The following is an 18,231-nucleotide window of genomic DNA, read 5'->3' on the forward strand; positions in this document are numbered from 1 at the left end:
AGATGAAGCCAATCATATAATTTAACTAAGCAGATCCTTTAATTAATACTCCTACGTAATTGTTGATATCATGAAATAAATCTAAAATTTTTTGTCCATAATGTCGTCGTTTTATGATCATGAAAGCCGTCATATATTTACTTCACTGACTTACATGTTATATATAGTATTTCAATATTTCAATAGAGTTAAAAAACGTCATCAACACTTTTGGTCCATTGGGTCCGCAATTCCGGGGGCTGTTCTCGGCCTGGCCCAGTGGCCTGGCCTGACGGTCTTTTGATAGGAAGCCAACATGGCGTATGTTTTGGGTCTTTTAATGACTTTTGACAGGAAACAGTGTCCGTGCAATAGATAATATTGCTACTTTGCTAAGCTGAGAATTTTTCAACTATGGATGAGAATTCTGATAACAACCATAATGGAAATGGTAAGTTTAAAATTTTCATTTTCTTCAGTTATTACAAATGCCGAAATACTTCATTCTCTATCAATTTGTCTATTGCTTTGAAACATGAATTTAATCGTTTCTACCATCTACTTCATTAAATCAATGAGGTATTTCCTTGCACTTTTCCCAGTAAAACGAGAAAAGAGTTAGCTGTTCAGACGAATGAACTGTAACTGTCAAATTGCATTAATTTTTGTCAGGGAATACTAAGGATAAATGGAATCTAAAACGGGGAAAACCACCGGATAAACGTCGATATAATGTGGAAATAGACTATTACACTAATTTGATTGAAGAGAAGGAGAAGTTATTGGTATCTTTTACGCTTTCTAAAATCTGTAACTGCTGATATTATTTTTACTTTATTCATCTTGTCAAATTGCAATTAAAATTATCTTTGTTTATTTACTTTTGTACTGCCTGCATAACATTGTCGCTACTTATTACATATAAATAATGGACTAATCTGGGCAAAGTTTTCACATCTAAGATCATACTTAGAGAATATCTTCAGTTTATTTAAAATATTAACATCATCTTCCAAAGATGATTGAATTTACTTTTTTATTGTATATAAGTGCCTGAAATACCTCAGTAATAAGATGAAAAAATGTTCACAGATCTCTTCAATTTTCTCTCTGAGCATTGCGACTGTGGAATTTGTGATTTTATATACTCTTAAGTTATTTTCTTGACAATGAATTTTAAGTCATTCGATGTTTCAAAGACAACAAAGTTAACACCCTCTTTGAATGCCAACCGCGAAGAGCTTCTGGGTAAAATTCAACTCCTGAAAACTAAAAAAGATGAAAAGATGAAGCAAAAGCAAGCCATTGATGCTGAAATAAAAGTTGTTAATGAAAAAGTCAGGAAAAAGGTTTACAAAACACTTTTGATAAAGTTATATACATTCATGCATATGATCACACTAAAATACCCTATAAGAAAGACACTAGATTGTAGTGCAAAGTGAGCCATGTTTCAACAAAAAGTTGTTAATGAAAAAGTCAGGAAAAAGGTTTACAAAACACTTTTGATAAAGTTATATACATTATTGCATATGATCACACTAAAATACCCTATAAGAAAGACACTAGATTGTAGTGCAAAGTGAGCCATGTTTCAACATCAAATTTCTCGCGATGAAGTTACTAGAATGGTGTTGATAGGGACTCAAAGGTACAGATCAGATCACTTCTAATGATGACATCAGTCTGGAGTTTAAAGGGATTAAGGACTTGAGTAATAACATTAGATTACTTCTGATAAGCTCTAGGTGGTTTCTTATAAAGAGCTGTGTCAATGTTAGGTTGCTTTTTATAAAATATGGTATTAAATGATAGTATAAAATAGTATACATTTATGTTTTTTTATAGAATGAAGCTTGTATGAAACTTCAAGCCAATATCAAGCACAAAGATGACCAACGATTAAACAATGCAATCAAGTACGAAAAACAATCATGTCACTAAATTCCTGTCATATTGACCAGCATTTAACTTTCTCTATTTTCAGTTTTCTACCCCTGTTGACCAGCATTTAACTTTCTCTATTTTCAGTTTTCTACCCCCCCTGCCTCACCAACACTTTTTTGTAGTTATTTCAGTTTTCTACCCCCCCTGCCTCACCAACACTTTTTGTAGTTATTTAATTTGTATCTCATGGTCTTGCTTGTACAAATTGTTTTTTTTCAATTTCACGGAAAGGCATTTGGAAACACATTTAAGCACAAAACAACTAAAACTTAGTGAAGAGAAGAAGTTAGTAAGCGAAATAGATGCACTGAAGAGATCAAAGAAAACACTAAGGTTAAATTTCCTTTTTATGTTCTGAATCGCTGATTGTTGCATTTTTCCTTCCTTTGAATGCATTTTTAGTTCGTTATCTGTGACTATTTACAGTGAATATTTAAATGTAAAGCAAGAAGTCGACCAATTACGTCAACAACAAGTGAAATTCAGAAGTGAAAGAGACGTAAGGCCATATCATGGATTTTTCTTGTAGTATTTTGTAATGTTAAGGACAACCTTTATGATTCAGCTCAATTCGGCATTGGAAAATTACTTGTGGCTAAATAAGTTATTCTATAAGGAAATATTTGTGAAATAAATTTGAATGTTTCAGGATTTGATCCGACAAATGCGAGATATCAGAGCAAAGGAGAATGATATAAAAGTGTCACTTGATTCAATAAAAGAAGAAAAGAAAGAGTCAGAAGAAGAACATCTGACAGAAAGTCTTGATAGAGACGCATTAAAGAAAGGTGTGCTTTGCTTTTGGTTTTCTACACCAACGCAGTAATGACAATTGTTAGCCTAGTAAAAAAAAGTTTAATTTTTTATTAGCACAAAGCCTACTTCAAAAATTTTTAATTTGCTCTTTTGGTGTCAACTTCTTTGCTTCTGATAATTTTATTTTTTATGTGATAAGTTTATTTTATCTCATTAAGCTGATAAGTTAATTACAAAGTGAAATATTCTTGAAGTGACGTTCGTATTTCGTATTTACTTTGTTGGAACAGAAATTGATAGTTTGTACGAGAAGAGAAGAGAACTTCAAGAAAGTTTTCAGAAAGCTTTGGCTTCGTATCATGAAGAACAGAAACAAACTGAAGCAATGGTTGAAAAAGTTCGAGCAGAGAAAAAGCGCGATGAACAACGCTTAGCAAAACTTTACAAAAAACGGTGTGTTTGGTGTTTTATAATCCTCTTAAATAAATATCTCCATCAGAAATAATCTGATACTGTCATAAAAATCACTCCTGCACAGTCAACTAAATTTTAGTTCATTTTACCAGACAAGGGAAAAAGTGGAATTTTCCAAGCTATGAAGAGGAAAGGAACGTCTGTGTTTGCTTGATCCAATATTTGCAATCTTTCAATTCACAGTACACAGGTATGTTCTTAAGCAGATCAAGTACACATCGAAGTATTTCTTGCATCTATTTGCATTTTAACTCAGTATTTAAAAATTTCTTTTTGACTGATGAACGAATCACCATTTGTTGTATACGAGTACATATGTTGAAGTGAGAAAGTAACCTTAACCAACCGTAGGTTGCTTGTCAAAAAATAATATCTCATTTTATTTCAGCAATTTTTTTGTCTTTTGTTAAGATATATTGTGAAGCGAGTTAACTTGTAAATTCTCTTTTTGATTTGGAGTCGAAAAAAGTTACAATGTTTTTGAAGAGTTTTAAGCTTGTTTTTTACAAACAACAGTTACAATCCTACATTACATTTTAAGCATCAAAATATGAAGATGTACCTGAAGAAGAACCATATAATGTAAATCCTGATGATAATCTTGGTGGATTGTTTGTGCAATCTAACCGTAGTATGAAAAGGAAAAGCATTAGAAAAGGTCGAAAGACGAAGGACGTTTCAGCTCAGGTGGGAATTGTGCCATTATGTTCTTAATGGTCACAGATATTCAGTATTGTGTATTGTGTGAGTACTGATTGAAATGGTCGTATAAAGGAATATAATTCGTAAAATGTGACTGAAAAACTTATTATGATACCATGATTTTTTATTGCGCAGAAATTTTGCTATACTTGTGTTCTTGAATATTGTAGTCGAGCGTCCTTTGTAGCGTAACGATTTTGACCATTTTTTAATGTAGTGCAAAAGTGAAAAGAAACTTTTCATAGTAGTATGATTGGTTGTTTTATACTGATTTTACAGAAACTTGTTCTGCATCCCGATGTATTCCAGAAATTTGAAAAGCTTTCCCTAGATCCACCGTTATATTATGCTGATATCAACGTTATTCTGGAGAAACTGAAACATAAAAAGGTGAAAAACAGCTAAACTTTTGTTAGCTATTACATCTGTCATTCAATGGGTTTATTGTTGATAGTTTTGCACATTTGAGGTTGTGAAATTGGATTATAAAATAATTTCATGTACGTTGGCCTGTAGGAATTCTACCAGAGAGAATCCGAGAAGATGTATGAGAGAGCTGTGAAGAATGACATACGTCCAAATGAAGACTATGTTTCTCAAAGTGAACATCGTTTTCAAGAAAACGAGAATAATGATGTTTTTCATGGTGCTGAGCTCTTTGTGAAAGTCGAACGTGAAGGTAATGTATTGAATAACCAAAATAAGATACTTGAGACAGTTTCACCAACTGAACAGACAAATGAATATGTGAAAGACGACAGTGAACAATTTCAACTCAAGCATTCACACGATGACAAAGATTTTCGTCATAAGTATGAAGTAAATGAAAAACAAGATGACGCTAAACACATAGAAAGCTGGCGAACAAATGATTGTTTGGAACAAAAAGTACAAAATAGACATGAAATGAACGATAAAATCACCACCAATAAAGATACCATCAACAGTTCTTCTTGTTTAAACTACAGCGCAGTTATAGCTTTGGACAAGAACGAGAACATAAATTTTCAAGAAATTGAAGTCCGTGTTTCTTGATGAATTTTTACTTTTTAGCGTACATATGTACCAGCGTTGCATGCTTCGACATTAGTTAGACCTTCGTACATTTTTTTGTGTAGTTTTTGTATTGTTAGTGGCTGGATCCAATGAATTAAACTTGTGCTGTGCACAATAAAGAAAAGTAGAATTGTATAATTTTAAAATACCGTAAACTATTATAAAAATAGTTCAAAATGTGACGTTTTTTGACTGGCAAACATTTTCAGTCATTTCAATTATTCTGTCTGATTCTAATTCATCGTGATATTTTTTGCTTAAAAAAAATCATTTCTTTGTTGGAAAGACAGCTCTCAATGTCGTGTTTTAGCAACAAATCAACGAGGATATTCTCAGTTGCGGTTCATCCTTTTATTTTTGCATTCGTGATAAAATTGAACAAACGGTTAGCTAAATGAAGTAGTATAGAATTATACATGTTGACTTCGTGTAGGCGTCTAGTCAATATAGCTATCATTAAAAAAGTGTTGTTTAACCAGAGGTTACAGCCTCACAGCCTACAGGGCATTGAAATTCCCCTATGGTGTTAGGTTGTTTTTTCATGGTTTTGTAACGTTTTAGCAGTGCATGCTGAAGAAATCATCTATACCCTGGTTCGTTACTGGGACAAATCTTGCTGAGAAGACTGTTGATTGTGATGACAAATGGCTTTTCGATTTAGTTATGTAATCCTTTCAAAAACCATGTGCTCCTTGTCATATTTACAATTCATCGATAATTAGATATTTTGCATCAATTTATTGGCAAACTTCTAGTTTTTCTCCTATAGAAGTTGAATGTTAAAGTAGTTGAAAGTTGTACTCTTAGGTCCCTTGATGTCCTTCATTAATATTTTTATCATGTGACAGGGATCTTTCGGCGGGAAGAAAGTTCTGTTCGAAATGCCGCAGCCATGTTGAACCAGCGAAGTTATACTTTAAATTTCCTCGTGAAACTCGTCTTTGAAGATGGAATTTAGCTAGAAATTGGTAAGCAGACCATTGTTAAGATGGAAACTCGTAGTATATAAGAGATAAATGCCACTTGGCTTCTTGTTTTATGAGTTTAAATCGTGTTATAAATGCATTTTTTGTTAAAACAATATTTTGTTGTTTACAAACATTTCTTATTCAGCTTGTGAGCCTTATTTTTATTGAAGAATAATGTGTCTATTGTCTGAATGAATTCAGCATTAAACTTTCTTTCGTTTACGAGCGGTATTGCCCCTAAACTTTCAAAATATGGACAGAGTTTATTGAATATTTTCACTCGATTATTTTGCCCCTTGCGAGGCGCGTCGTTGTCGTTATATCAGTTCATCAAAATTTCAAATTAACCGGGCTTGTTTTCACGGCTATATTTACTTCGTCTGTTCACGGAAATGAACGTAAATACACAATTCTGTAATATATTTGTTTGAATGAAAGAGTAGAACAGTGGCCTTAAATATAAGCACTAAATTCGTATTTCCAAGTTGATTACGCAAAATTATTTATTGCACACAACTCAAGCGTTTAAACCAAATGGAGGCAATTCTTCATCACAATAATAAAGAATTTCACTATAAAATCTCAAGAGGTATCATCTAATGAGGTAAACCTTTCCTCAATTTCAATTGAATGTATGAAAAGCACATTTAAAATGAGATTTTTGTTAAGAAATTATTTTGTATTTTATTCTATCATCTTGGCAAAGTTGCTGTATAAATGCTTTCCAAATTTATTCATTGGCAATGAAGACAAAAAATTTATCAATGGTTTCATTGTGTGCCTAAATTTCTTGCAATTGTTTTATTGTGTTAAGCCAGCAAAATTGGGAAGTATCCTATGTAGCTTTTTATCCTTTTCTTTTGCAATGGAGTTTTCATTGCATTGCATTATTGTGGTTGTTTTGCAATATGATGAAGGTAGAGCAATTTTTATAACTGAATGTTTTATTTTGTAATCTTTTCGTTTTAATTTCAGATCTAAAAGAAAAAAAAAAATTTGCTGGTTTTTCTTCCTGTTGAAAAATGTTCTATGCAAACTTCATTCTCTCCAAGAAGGGACCATTGGCTCGTGTTTGGCTTGCTGCACACTGGGAAAAGAAGTTAAGCAAGGCACATGTGTTTGAGACAGATGTTGAGACTTCAGTTGAGAGCATTATGTCGCCTAAAGTTAAAATGGCTTTACGAACATCTGGACATCTCCTACTAGGCGTAGTGAGGATCTATTCACGAAAGGCTAAATACTTGCTTGCTGACTGTACAGAAGCATTTGTGAAAATCAAAATGGCCTTTAGACCTGGCCTTGTTGATCTTCCAGAAGATGGCAGAGAAGCTGCCATGTCTGCTGTAACACTTCCCGAAGTTTTTAATGATTTTGATCTTCCTTTGCCTGGTCTTAAGTAAGAATTGAATTTCAACCAAGGAAATTTTCAAAACTTATAATAACCATTGCAATGTTATGCATCCCATCATATATAAGAAAAATTCCATGAACCTATTCATTATCTTTTGTACGTTTTCACAACTTTTACATTTCTTAGTTTGGTTACTATCTTCTTATTTAGTGATTTTGATGTCCATGTTCAGTTCAACCTGAATCAATGTCGTGCTGAAGAGATCACAATGAAAGATGATTTTGTCATTATGCGTTCTTTTGAGGATGAAGGTTTTGGTGATGATGTTACATTTGGTGCATCTAATGAGAGAGACGAGACGCTTCGTGATGGTTCTGCACTGGATGACTCTTCCTTTGTTCAATCAAAGGATCGCTCAAAGATTTTGATTGATGAGTCTGGTGATGGCTCCAAATTGACCAAGAAGCAAAAAATAGGTACGTATATATACTATGTAGTACATCAAGGCATGAAAATGACATTATGTTTTGACAAATTGCCCATTCTAGTTTGTATAGGCACTGTATATTGTTACTATAAATTTTAGGTTTCCATGCAGAAGATCCCCTCAACAATGACATATTTAATGGATTACTTGGTGGAGATGGATTTGGTGATGAAATGGGAGAGGGTGTGCTACCTCCCCTTGAAGATCTTCCCACACTTGCCGAAATTGATCTCTCATTGGATCCTATACAGGAGTCGGACAAGAACAATGATGAAAAAATGGACGTGGACGAGCCACTTGAAAAGACAAAGACAACTGATGTGAATGATGAATCACCTGATCTTACAGGTTTGAAATGCCTATTTGTGTTGTCTGGGTCATGTGATGGTTGTTTTCGGGGTTCCTTTTAAAGTCTTTTTAGCGCTAGACTAGATTTACATTATGAGGCTAGCAACTTTAAACCCTTTTTAGAGTGTCTTTTAGTGCTAGACTACATAAATTTACTTTCTGACGAATACGCAAATTAAGATTGGCAAAGTGAACGGTGGCAAAGTCTAAAAATCAAGGACTGCATTTATAAGTCTGGTTGTGACGAGTTCAATGAAGTAACCATTGTAAAAAAGTAGTCTGTTCCAAAAGTCCCCCGTCTTTAGCGTGAACTAGGGTTTTTGTAAAGGCTCGGTTTAGTTTAACGTTCGTATCGTAATTATGTAAATGACTGAGTGAAAAACGGTTTGGAAATTTCTATAAAATTGTTTTGGTAATTGTTAAATTTTTACGGCCGGCAAATTGATCTTCGTGTGTATGTTTCTTCCCTAAAGTGGGTGATGTTGAAAAGGGTAATGAAACGACAATCGTTCAAAATAACGAAGAAGCTTTTGTTTTGGAACCCATCGAAGTTCTTGGCAAAGAAAAAAAGAGTAAACGAAAACGAAAACTGATTGTCGATGTTGAAAAAATACTTTCGAGTAACATCATCAGTAGTCAACTAGCTAGTACGGAGGATATTGTAAAACCAGCCACACTTGCTCCTCCCACGAAAATGAGAATGAAACTGAAAGACTCATCAACGACAGATAAACTTTTCAATAATCCTAATATCAACAATATCGCGCCAGTCCTACGTAAAGCCCTCGTGCACAATTTGACGTCGAAAATTGTCGATGCTCCAGAGCCCCAAGATGTTGGTGAGAGAGTGGAACTAGAAGAAATTGATAGCCCTCGAGAGGAGGTTCACCAAGAAGAAGTAAGATTGAATTGCTACTATGTTAAGTAAATGCATTTCCAATATTAATTTTTTAGTTTGAGACTGAAACAAATGACTGAAATTTTAGTGTTGGTGTCTGCTGTGCTCGGAGCCAATCACAAATTGTTTTCATTTAAGCAGGTGACGCTGATCAATCATTAGGGTTTTTAAAATGAACTACCACTGTTGCTTACATTTTGCTGCATAAACGTGGATCTGTGTTCAGGATTTCTGTTGTACATTAGAACAATATATTTTGCACAAAGAATGATTCTTTGATGTTCAGTCGTTTGAAAAAGTGAGTAGAAAAGTTTTCACATCGTATCTTCCACACTAGAACATTTTTTGTTTGTTTTAGACTACCGAAGAAAAAATTAAGAGTCCCATTTCTCCTCGCAAGCGTAAATCAAAGCGTGATAGTACCTACTCACCTTCAAAATCAGTGTCATCTGTATTTCAAGCTAATATAACTAACGATGGCGGTTATGAGCAACACGGAGAAATAGAAGACCCTATTATTCCAGAAGAGGAGGTTCGGGTGGATTTTGATAATAATATCGAAGATGAGATATCTCAATCACAAATGGACGACGAGCAAATGACTGGAGAGAAGTACGAAGAGTTGCAAGAGAGACGATGGACGAAACGAACTCAGCAACTTATGTACACCCTTAAACGTGAGCTGAAAAAACGAGACAGTATTGCTCTTGATGTCTTGTGTAAACAGGAAAATCGCAAGAAAGTTGCTTGCAAATTTTATAGCTGTTTGTTGCTTAAACGAGATAACGAAGTGGAATTGACGCAAGACAGTGCATTTGCAAAACTCTACATCTCAAAAGGACCCTCGTTTTATTCCAATTAAACAAGTCATACAAACAGAGGATGTTCGAGACTCTTATTTTTTGTTGCTTCATTAGGCCACATTTATTAGTTTTTAGAATAATTTAATTGTTTTATTGTATATTCCATGCTATGAAATGTATATGTATTCAGCACTAAATTTGCAACATGTAAATATGACGTTGAAAATGACATAAAGTTTTGCTATAGTTAAATTGAGATCAGAAATTAAATGAGATAGATCTACAATTTGTGAGCACCCTCCCCTCCCTGTGATCATTTTCTGAAGGCGTCATTTTGAAAAGTTAAATTACAGTTGGAGTTGTTTTCGTAAATGAAAAAATAACGACGTTTGTCTGGAATTCTGTAAATGTATGATATGAAATTTGGAGAAGCAAGTTGATATATTCAATTATAATCTAACTACAAAAGAATTTAAACAAACTTCTTATCGTTAAATCAAAAGGTAGGTTATATATATTAAAAGAGGATTGTGGATCGGAGATGTTCAACTTTTGAATTTATTTGCTAAAAACCACGTGCCTCCTTATGTATAATGTAACTAACCAAAGTTGTCATTGTTTGTGGCGAAAAAAAATTTTTAAATCCTTGTTTCATGCATGCAGTTCCTGTATGTCAATCATCATTTTAAAATCCGTTGTTAACATTTTGCGACATAAATTGTTCAATTCTGGTCTTCGAACTTTACAATCCATGGATCGAAATAAATCAAGACACAAATCAACGTCCCAGTACTATGTACTGTGTACCTGAATTTCTTTATGTGTTAATGCTTAAAAAACGTGGAAAATACAAAAATGGTTAGTCTTAAAACTAACCGTTTAATTGATGTGCATGAGGGAACATGGTTGGGACATTGTAGTTTACCTGATGACTTGTAGAACTATCTATTTTGATTGATCTATTCTGGTATTTGACACTTGATATTAAAAGTTGCTTTTATCCTGAATCGATTAAAGTTTTGCTTTAAGATTTTGTTGAATTTCTCAAAGAATATTTAATAAGTTGAATTGTCTTCTCAGGGAGAAATGTCATCCTTCCATTATGATTTCATCCTCTCCAAACGCAGCTCGCTTGCAAAGGTATGGCTTGCAGCACATTGGGAAAAAAAACTTAGCAAAGTTCAGGTGTTTGAGACAAACTTACCAACTATTGTTCAAGACATTATTCATCCAAAAGTGCCAATAGCCTTACACACATCAAGTCATCTTCTTGTTGGACTTGTTCGTATCTACTCTCGAAAAGCCAAATACTTGCTGAAGGATTGTTCTGAAACTCTGGTCAATATCAAGGTGGCATTCAGGCCTGGCTCATATGAAATTGACAACGTGGTAAAGAAACAGAAGTCATCCACTGGGAGTGAATATGTTGAATGCTCACTTTTCATCACTAAAAAATTGGACTTGCTTGATCATTGGATCCCGGATGTTAGGTAGAAATAGTTATTATATTATTCTATTGACCAAGAGCCAAGCCTGCCTGATTTTTTGTTCAAATTAAGTTGCCTTTAGTTATGTGTAGTATTTGTAAGAATACATCTCAGACAACAATAACTTTTTCAAGGTAGGGTCTATGACATTTTCAATATATTTACCAAAAAAATTGTTTTTGTGCCTAATTATGCTTTCAGATATTAATCCTATCCACATATGATACATTCTAAATATAAGAACCATATAATAAACAAATGTGACAGTATCAACTTTATCTTGCGATCACTGTTGCCCAGGGGTATCAAAGTGGAGGAGTGCTTGGGGTGGAACCCCCTCTCCCCTTAAGTGATAGGTTTTATTAAAGTTTTTGGATGATCTTGTCATGTTTCAGGAATCAAAGTTTAGTGAGTATTAATGCAAAAATAAAATAAACTTATGAAATATTTTATGGCTGCACTATTGTTTAATTCCTTATTTTGTTACAATTTTTTTAAAATTTCTGTACCCAAGAATTGAACACTTTTGCTGAAACATCATGATATTAGTTTGTTTGATTTGAAATTGTTTTCCACAGTGCCGAAATAGATTCTACATTGAATCAAAGCAAGCATGAAGAGATCACACTTCGAGAAGAGTCAATGAAGTTGAACTCACTAAAAGATTATTTTGATGATGATGAGGGATTTGGAGAGATGGATAATGAGGGATCAGGTTTGTGATCACAGAGTATTTGGCATTGTTTTATGGATTATGCTAATGATTATATCATTTATTCTAGTCAATGCCTTTGACCAGGCAACAAGTTATTGTGTGTCAACATTAGAACGAGGTCAGAGTTTGGCTGACTCAGCATATGGTACAGAAGATATAGGCTCATTGGAAACTTTTTCATCAAGTGATTATTACAGTGATCCATTCTCATCTGGTCTCACTCCAGTTAAGAATCCCAGCAGTCCAATAAAGATAGCAAGAGATCATCTAAACATACGTAAGTAATGTTTAAGTTCATATTTTTAAAGCGTATAAAAAGTGTGTTTAGCGATGAAACATAGGATCCCGCCCATAGATCTCATTTTCTGCCTATTGAATTGTCATGTTTGATTTTTTATGTAAAATTTTGTGTCGCTTATGAATAACAAAATGGAAAGCTATTTTTGCGCATCATCAAGGATTATGGTGACATTCCTTGATTATTTTCTGGTTGACAGAAATTGCTACGTCACTTGAAATCTAAAGTCAATCTAAGCGACTAAATATTTTTTTCTTGCAAGAGTTGAACAAAAACTTCTACTATTTAAATTCTCCAATCTGATGTTTTCTAAGTGCCATTGAATGTTGACAATTTGGATAATGATATGGAATTGTGCTCAAGCCCCATAGCAATTACTGACTTTACCTTGACTGATGAAGAAACAAAAACTGTTGAACCGGAGCTAGCTGTTGACAAATTTGTGCAAGCAAGGGAAAATGAACTCGAAAAGAACAGTGCAACTTTTGAACTCGATGAAGCACAAAGATTAAAGAGGAGCTTTGGGGAACGTGAAGATGGAACTGATGTTATTCTTGAATCAATAGAAAGCATCAATAAAAATGTGCGTTCTCCCAGAAAGAAACTGAAAAGAACTATTTTTATCGATGTGGAAACATCTTTAAACCGGGAAGTGATTGTTGATAACATTGCACATCCTGAAAGACATTTGTCTGAACCAAAATTCGCGACGCCACGAAAAAAACTCATGAAAGAAGAAAGAAATACAGCGTCTCTTCTTGCAAAATCATTCAACAGAGAAATGACACCAACTTTAAATAAACTTTTTTGTTCAAATTTCCATCTAAAGCAATCGAGGGATAGTTTGCAAACCTTTACAGATGAAAGCACTTTACCTGAAGATTGTACCGATTTTAATAATCTCTCAAACGTGAATGAAACGATTGCTCAGGAGGAAGGAGTTGCTTTAACTCAAGAGTTCATTCCTTTACATGACGAGGAATATTCATCAGATGAAGAATGTTCTTGGAGTAGAACATATGAAAAGAATGAAGAACTTGACGTGAGCAGTTTTAACAACGCTTTGACGATGGATGACGACGCGATATTTGATGAAAACATTTTGAAAGATAGATTTTGTTCATTTGTTGAAACGAAAATTCAAAATGCTCCTAGCAATGAGGTAACCTTTCAGCAAATTGTTGGCAGCAATGTCGTTAAACTTTCGCGAAAAATAGTGGCGCAACGATTTTTAAAATGTTTGATTATGCAACGAGATTCGAGATTGACTCTAAATCAAGAAGAATCGTTTGGCGTAATCACTCTTAAACCTCCGTCAGAACATTCATGAAGTTTTTAATGTGAAGAGTCTTATCACAATCCTTCAAATTTAGATAAGAACTGATCGCATTTGACTCTTTCGACTCTAGCCAATAAGCCCAAAAAAATTATTGGATGCGATTTAGGAAGATGTACAAGAAGAATTTCTTCTGATTTCTTTTCAAGTTAGTTGTTGTTATAGGGCACAGTTCACTAATTCTGCCGTCTTTTGTTGTGTTCTTCGTATTTTAGTCCAAGTACTCTGTAAGCCATGCATGTAAAAATTTTATTAATGTAAATTATATCATGTCATTTACTATACATTTTAAACAACATACATATACACATTGTAAAAGATATGGGTTTTAACAGTTTAAAGTTTTGATCGTACATCTCTTATTATATAACAAAATAAAAAGGTAGATGAGAAAGTTTTTCTTTGGAGGACTCGTTATTTTGATTTTTAATTTTGCCACATCTGTAAAGTTTAACCCATTAGGTCGAAACGCAAGTCAGATCGCTCAGTAGGTAACACTTATCTACAGGTGAACATTTAAAACATATGTTATATGTACATTGCTCTACTGACCTTTTGTAGATTTAACGAAGTCGTTATTAAGTTAGAATATGTATGTAAGAATTAATGGTATTTGTTTACCATCACAAACCACAAATTTCAAACTGTATAATTGCTACTTCAGCCTAGATATACAGTATTTACACGAAAAAAATATCAACGTCTTTATACGTAGTGATATTGTGAGAATCCTCACTGACTTTAGCCAATGATGTTATATTTACATTTTTTAGGTTTTTCTTTGATAACTCTATATTGCATGTGAGGGGGGAGGGGAGAGTATATTGTCTTTGTTACACCGTCGTACTTGATGAGCCTGCTCCCCCGCTTGTCGGTTTACTTGGCTTTGGGCTGGCATGTTTAATATGTCTCTAAAAAGGAAAAATTAGGTGTTCATGTACTCTAGTTTGGTGTCTTTTTTAGACCAAATGTGGTCTGATGTTGCAACACGTGTCCTCGTATACGTCACTCCAGTGTGTTCATGTACTCTAGTTTGGTGTCTTTTTTAGACCAGATGTGGTCTGATGTTGCAACACGTGTCCTCGTATACGTCACTCCAGTGTGTTCATGTACTCTAGTTTGGTGTCTTTTTTAGACCAGATGTGGTCTGATGTTGCAACACGTGTCCTCGTATACGTCACTCCAGTGTGTTCATGTACTCTAGTTTGTTGTCTTTTTTAGACCAGATGTGGTCTGATGTTGCAACACGTGTCCTCGTATACGTCACTCAAGTGTGTTCATGTACTCTAGTTTGGTGTCTTTTTTAGACCCGATGTGGTCTGATGTTGCAACACGTGTCCTCGTATACGTCACTCAAGTGTGTTCATGTCTTTGTTGGTGTCATGCAATCTAGTGCTGTGTAAACTCTGTTTTTTTTCAGCTTTGGCTTAATTGCAATATTGATTGTGCAATTCTCATATACTCTAAACTAACGCTTTATCATAAAGGATGTTGAACTTTGTTTGAGCCTTTGAATCTAGTGTCTACAATCTAGTGACGATGAAAATTTTGTCCGAATGTTACCACGTCATAGTTGAACACCTTACCCCGGTTGGCGGAGATGTTCCCATTGTAGGCAGACTCTGTGATGCTAGGCTGCTGGTAGACGAGTGAAGACTGGAACGAGGCGAAGACGACGAAAACCCAAAGGCTACACAATGAACTAAAAACGCGTTACTTTCTACGTATTGCCAGGCTGAGGTAAGTAATCAGTACTTGTGACAATAATAGAGAACATGATTGAACTATACGGGCTAGCTTTTTGTAACACCTCTAAACTGAGCGCAAACTGACCTGGGGATAGTGACCGCGTTCTTTCGCGATGACTGTATTGAGCTGATGTGTACTCGTTAAAATGTCTAAAATAATCATAAATTTAACTTTATAAAGAAATGAACTAATAAATGTGAATTTTTCTGCATTTTGATAAAATCTAAAAAAGCTGACCTCTCGTCTTCCATCTCTAAACTAGATTCGCTCTCTGACAACTGCCTTCCCAAATTCTCTCTTCGCTCTTGCTCTAATAAAAGCCTTCGTTGTAGACGAATATTCTCTTCTTTAATCTGTCGTTCCTCCTTTTCCAGAGCAGCCATCTTTTCAGCATCTTAACAATAATAGTAACAAACGCATCATTATTAAACTTTTCAACAGTGTTACACGTAGGGTGGTGGTGTTGATGGTAGTGGTGGGTGAGCATGGTGGTGGTGGATCAAATAACATTGTTGTGTCACCATTTCTTAATCCACATTTTAATCTTACGTTGTTTCTCTGAAGCAAGCAGTTGACCTCGAAGACGTCGAACTTCATCTCTTAATGACTTTATTTTTGATGTCATTGTTTTTATGGTTAGGTCATTTGGATCATCAATATCTCTTGGTGACGGCGGCTCTGAAACAGGTTCTTCAAGTCTTTCTTGAAGATGTCTGTTAAAACAAATGTTAAGCAAATAAGATCATCAATGGTGCTCTAACACTTGTTTTGAAACTACAGTCTTCCTGTTAACATTTCTTTTTTGTGGAATTGGCCACTTCATTAATCGAACAAATTATTTCACTCGCCTTTTTTGTGATTCAAGTCTCTCCATTTTTTTCCACAATCTGTTGACAAGAGACTCCTGTTCTTGTTCTAATGTGTTCTCCAAATCAACTTTTTCTTTCCTCAACTGCAAAACAACAATTTACTTAAAATTTACAGTAAGTTTTGGTCATTCATATATCTCTGGAGTACCCAATTTAGAGCACAAATTTCTTTGGTTTCAAATCACTCAGGAACCAAAAAAAACCCCATCAAAATCTCAATAAAAACTCTATTCATAGCGATTTATTTTTGTAGTGGGATGTTATGCTTATTTGAAATTAGAATGCTTGCTTTCTTTCTTGGAATAAAATTCTGCTGGGTGGACCATGTCACTAAATTATAGCACATTATCAGTCACTTGCTGAGGCAAAAATATTTTCACAAAACAAAATGCGATATGTAATTGTATGAATGTAAACATGTAAGAAAGAAAATAGAATAAAAACCATTGAATAGTAAAAACCTGTTCCAGGCATGTCTGCTTTGAAACAACATCAGCTTCTAGTCTTTCAATCTTTCGCATAAGTTTGTTCACTTGAAATTCCTGTTCATGTTCTAGTGTTTGTTCCAGTTGGAATTTCTCTTTTCGTAACTGCAATGACCATGTTCATTCAGACTAAAGCTTTTGATGGCTTGCAAACATTTACACATCATAAATATTGATGTCATCCTACCTGCATTAGTTTTCTAGATAAATCATTGGTCAAATACTCTTCTTCCTGTTCATAATTCATTGCTAATGATTCCTTTTCCTTCTTGAGTGATTGTATCTTTTTCATCAAAGTATTTGATATAAACTCTTCCTCCTGCTCTGCTTTTACTTGCTAGAGAGTGAACAAAAACAATAGATACAAAACAACTAAACTCCATGTTTGTCCTTTTATCAAATCAAAATGTTCAAAATCGTATTTCAATGAAATGTAAGTTACTTGTAGCAAACTGATGTTGCGTTTTAGTCAACATAATAATTGACAACTGTAAAAAAATATGACTACAAAACAAGACATTCTATAGCAAACAAAAGAAACGTGAATAACTGAGAATACATTACTATGAAATGAAGCATATACTTTCGAGGACTTTTTCAATGCCATTGTTTCGGGCAATTGTATATAAAAACGGCTGCAATAACGCCCATTGCAAATATTTCTTCTCGTGAGAAATGTTAAACTTAGTCAAACTGTTTCCAACTGTTTGTTATACGAAAGGTTGTACCGATTTGCATTCCCTGGAATAATATTGTTTCGAAAACAGTATACTACACGAGAAAATAAATCTCTACACAATATATTTGCAAAGCATACATACTGTAAAATACATCCTTAAAGTTAGCACGATAAAGCGATCAATACCTTGGGAAATATTTCACGATTACATTTATAATATTTTCAATGTGTGACACTTTCTAAACATATCTATTATTGCTTTGCAGAATAACGATACAAATTGCTTCGTAAAAACCCTACTTACAATGTTCACGCTTGCTTTTCGAAGCGCTTTGTTTTCCTCCACAAGTTGGTTGCATTTCAATTTGTATGTTTCGAGTTCGACCATCAGAACTCGCTTTTCTTGCATCAAACTCGCCATTCTGCTTTTATCAGACGGGAAACTCTCGTCAGCGCTCATGTCACTATCACTAAAGCCAGAAGGCCCCTCAGAAGACTGATTTGGGGAAGAGTTCTTCATGTTATTGCCTTTCTTCATCTTTTCCAGACTTCACAAAGTTTTTTTGGCAACCGCGTGATTTTAGAGAAGTTAGCACACGCGCGCGTGATTCGCGTGATTTTATCTTGAAGATAAATAAAACAGGATCTTCCGGACAGAAAGAGAGCCGAGAGCGATTAGAAAGAGAGGTTTTACCATTTTTTACTCCATGATGATACTCGAACGTATGTTGTACTTTTGGAATTTATGCATTTTCTGTTCATCAATCAGACAGAAAACTTAAATTTTAATTTAACAACGGCCAATGTTGCCATATGGAAGTGCTTTAGCCTGCGCTAAGATGAA

The 18,231-nt window shown here is 34.3% G+C and overlaps 4 protein-coding genes across 7 annotated transcripts; 3 read left to right on the top strand and 1 right to left on the bottom strand.

The window, feature by feature from the left end:
- The first annotated feature begins 262 nt into the window (after positions 1 to 262).
- LOC124455552 (golgin subfamily A member 6-like protein 2) lies at positions 263 to 5,882 on the top strand. 2 transcript variants are annotated; one of them, XM_047006199.1, is made up of 13 exons: positions 263 to 430; positions 652 to 764; positions 1,161 to 1,328; positions 1,828 to 1,898; positions 2,158 to 2,259; positions 2,353 to 2,425; positions 2,576 to 2,714; positions 2,973 to 3,135; positions 3,249 to 3,346; positions 3,698 to 3,843; positions 4,138 to 4,248; positions 4,375 to 4,537; positions 5,763 to 5,882. In XM_047006199.1, the coding sequence occupies exons 1-13, from the start codon at positions 394 to 396 to the stop codon at positions 5,870 to 5,872; spliced, it is 1,494 nt and encodes a 497-aa protein (XP_046862155.1). In that variant the 5' UTR covers positions 263 to 393; the 3' UTR covers positions 5,873 to 5,882. The 2 variants fall into 2 exon arrangements, with proteins under 2 accessions (XP_046862155.1, XP_046862150.1); XM_047006194.1 differs by lacking the exon at positions 5,763 to 5,882 and having other exon boundaries at positions 265 to 430; positions 4,375 to 5,038.
- LOC124455528 (double-strand-break repair protein rad21 homolog) lies at positions 5,795 to 10,055 on the top strand. Of its 2 annotated transcripts, none has more exons than XM_047006170.1 (6): positions 5,795 to 5,882; positions 6,858 to 7,278; positions 7,444 to 7,709; positions 7,820 to 8,068; positions 8,542 to 8,966; positions 9,325 to 10,055. In XM_047006170.1, the coding sequence occupies exons 2-6, from the start codon at positions 6,905 to 6,907 to the stop codon at positions 9,826 to 9,828; spliced, it is 1,818 nt and encodes a 605-aa protein (XP_046862126.1). In that variant the 5' UTR covers positions 5,795 to 5,882; positions 6,858 to 6,904; the 3' UTR covers positions 9,829 to 10,055. The 2 variants fall into 2 exon arrangements, with proteins under 2 accessions (XP_046862126.1, XP_046862119.1); XM_047006163.1 differs by lacking the exon at positions 5,795 to 5,882 and adding an exon at positions 6,309 to 6,486.
- A 36-nt stretch (positions 10,056 to 10,091) lies between these two features.
- On the top strand, positions 10,092 to 13,999 carry LOC124455541 (double-strand-break repair protein rad21-like protein 1). Its single transcript, XM_047006182.1, has 5 exons — positions 10,092 to 10,272; positions 10,850 to 11,259; positions 11,835 to 11,971; positions 12,039 to 12,248; positions 12,584 to 13,999. Exons 2-5 carry the CDS (start codon positions 10,856 to 10,858, stop codon positions 13,597 to 13,599), a joined length of 1,767 nt encoding a protein of 588 aa, XP_046862138.1. The 5' UTR covers positions 10,092 to 10,272; positions 10,850 to 10,855; the 3' UTR covers positions 13,600 to 13,999.
- Positions 13,841 to 17,952, bottom strand: LOC124455566 (coiled-coil domain-containing protein 6-like). 2 transcript variants are annotated; one of them, XM_047006209.1, is made up of 9 exons: positions 17,692 to 17,952; positions 16,896 to 17,045; positions 16,685 to 16,813; positions 16,203 to 16,306; positions 15,904 to 16,067; positions 15,592 to 15,748; positions 15,439 to 15,503; positions 15,192 to 15,307; positions 13,841 to 14,516 (listed from the first exon to the last, which is right to left on the bottom strand). In XM_047006209.1, the coding sequence occupies exons 1-9, from the start codon at positions 17,923 to 17,925 to the stop codon at positions 14,439 to 14,441; spliced, it is 1,197 nt and encodes a 398-aa protein (XP_046862165.1). In that variant the 5' UTR covers positions 17,926 to 17,952; the 3' UTR covers positions 13,841 to 14,438. The 2 variants fall into 2 exon arrangements, with proteins under 2 accessions (XP_046862165.1, XP_046862171.1); XM_047006215.1 differs by having other exon boundaries at positions 15,192 to 15,295; positions 17,692 to 17,945.
- Between the last annotated feature and the right edge of the window lie 279 nt (positions 17,953 to 18,231).

This window comes from Xenia sp. Carnegie-2017, unplaced genomic scaffold (genome assembly GCF_021976095.1).
Source record: "Xenia sp. Carnegie-2017 unplaced genomic scaffold, XeniaSp_v1 HiC_scaffold_13, whole genome shotgun sequence".
NCBI classification, from domain to species: Eukaryota; Metazoa; Cnidaria; class Anthozoa; order Malacalcyonacea; family Xeniidae; genus Xenia; species Xenia sp. Carnegie-2017.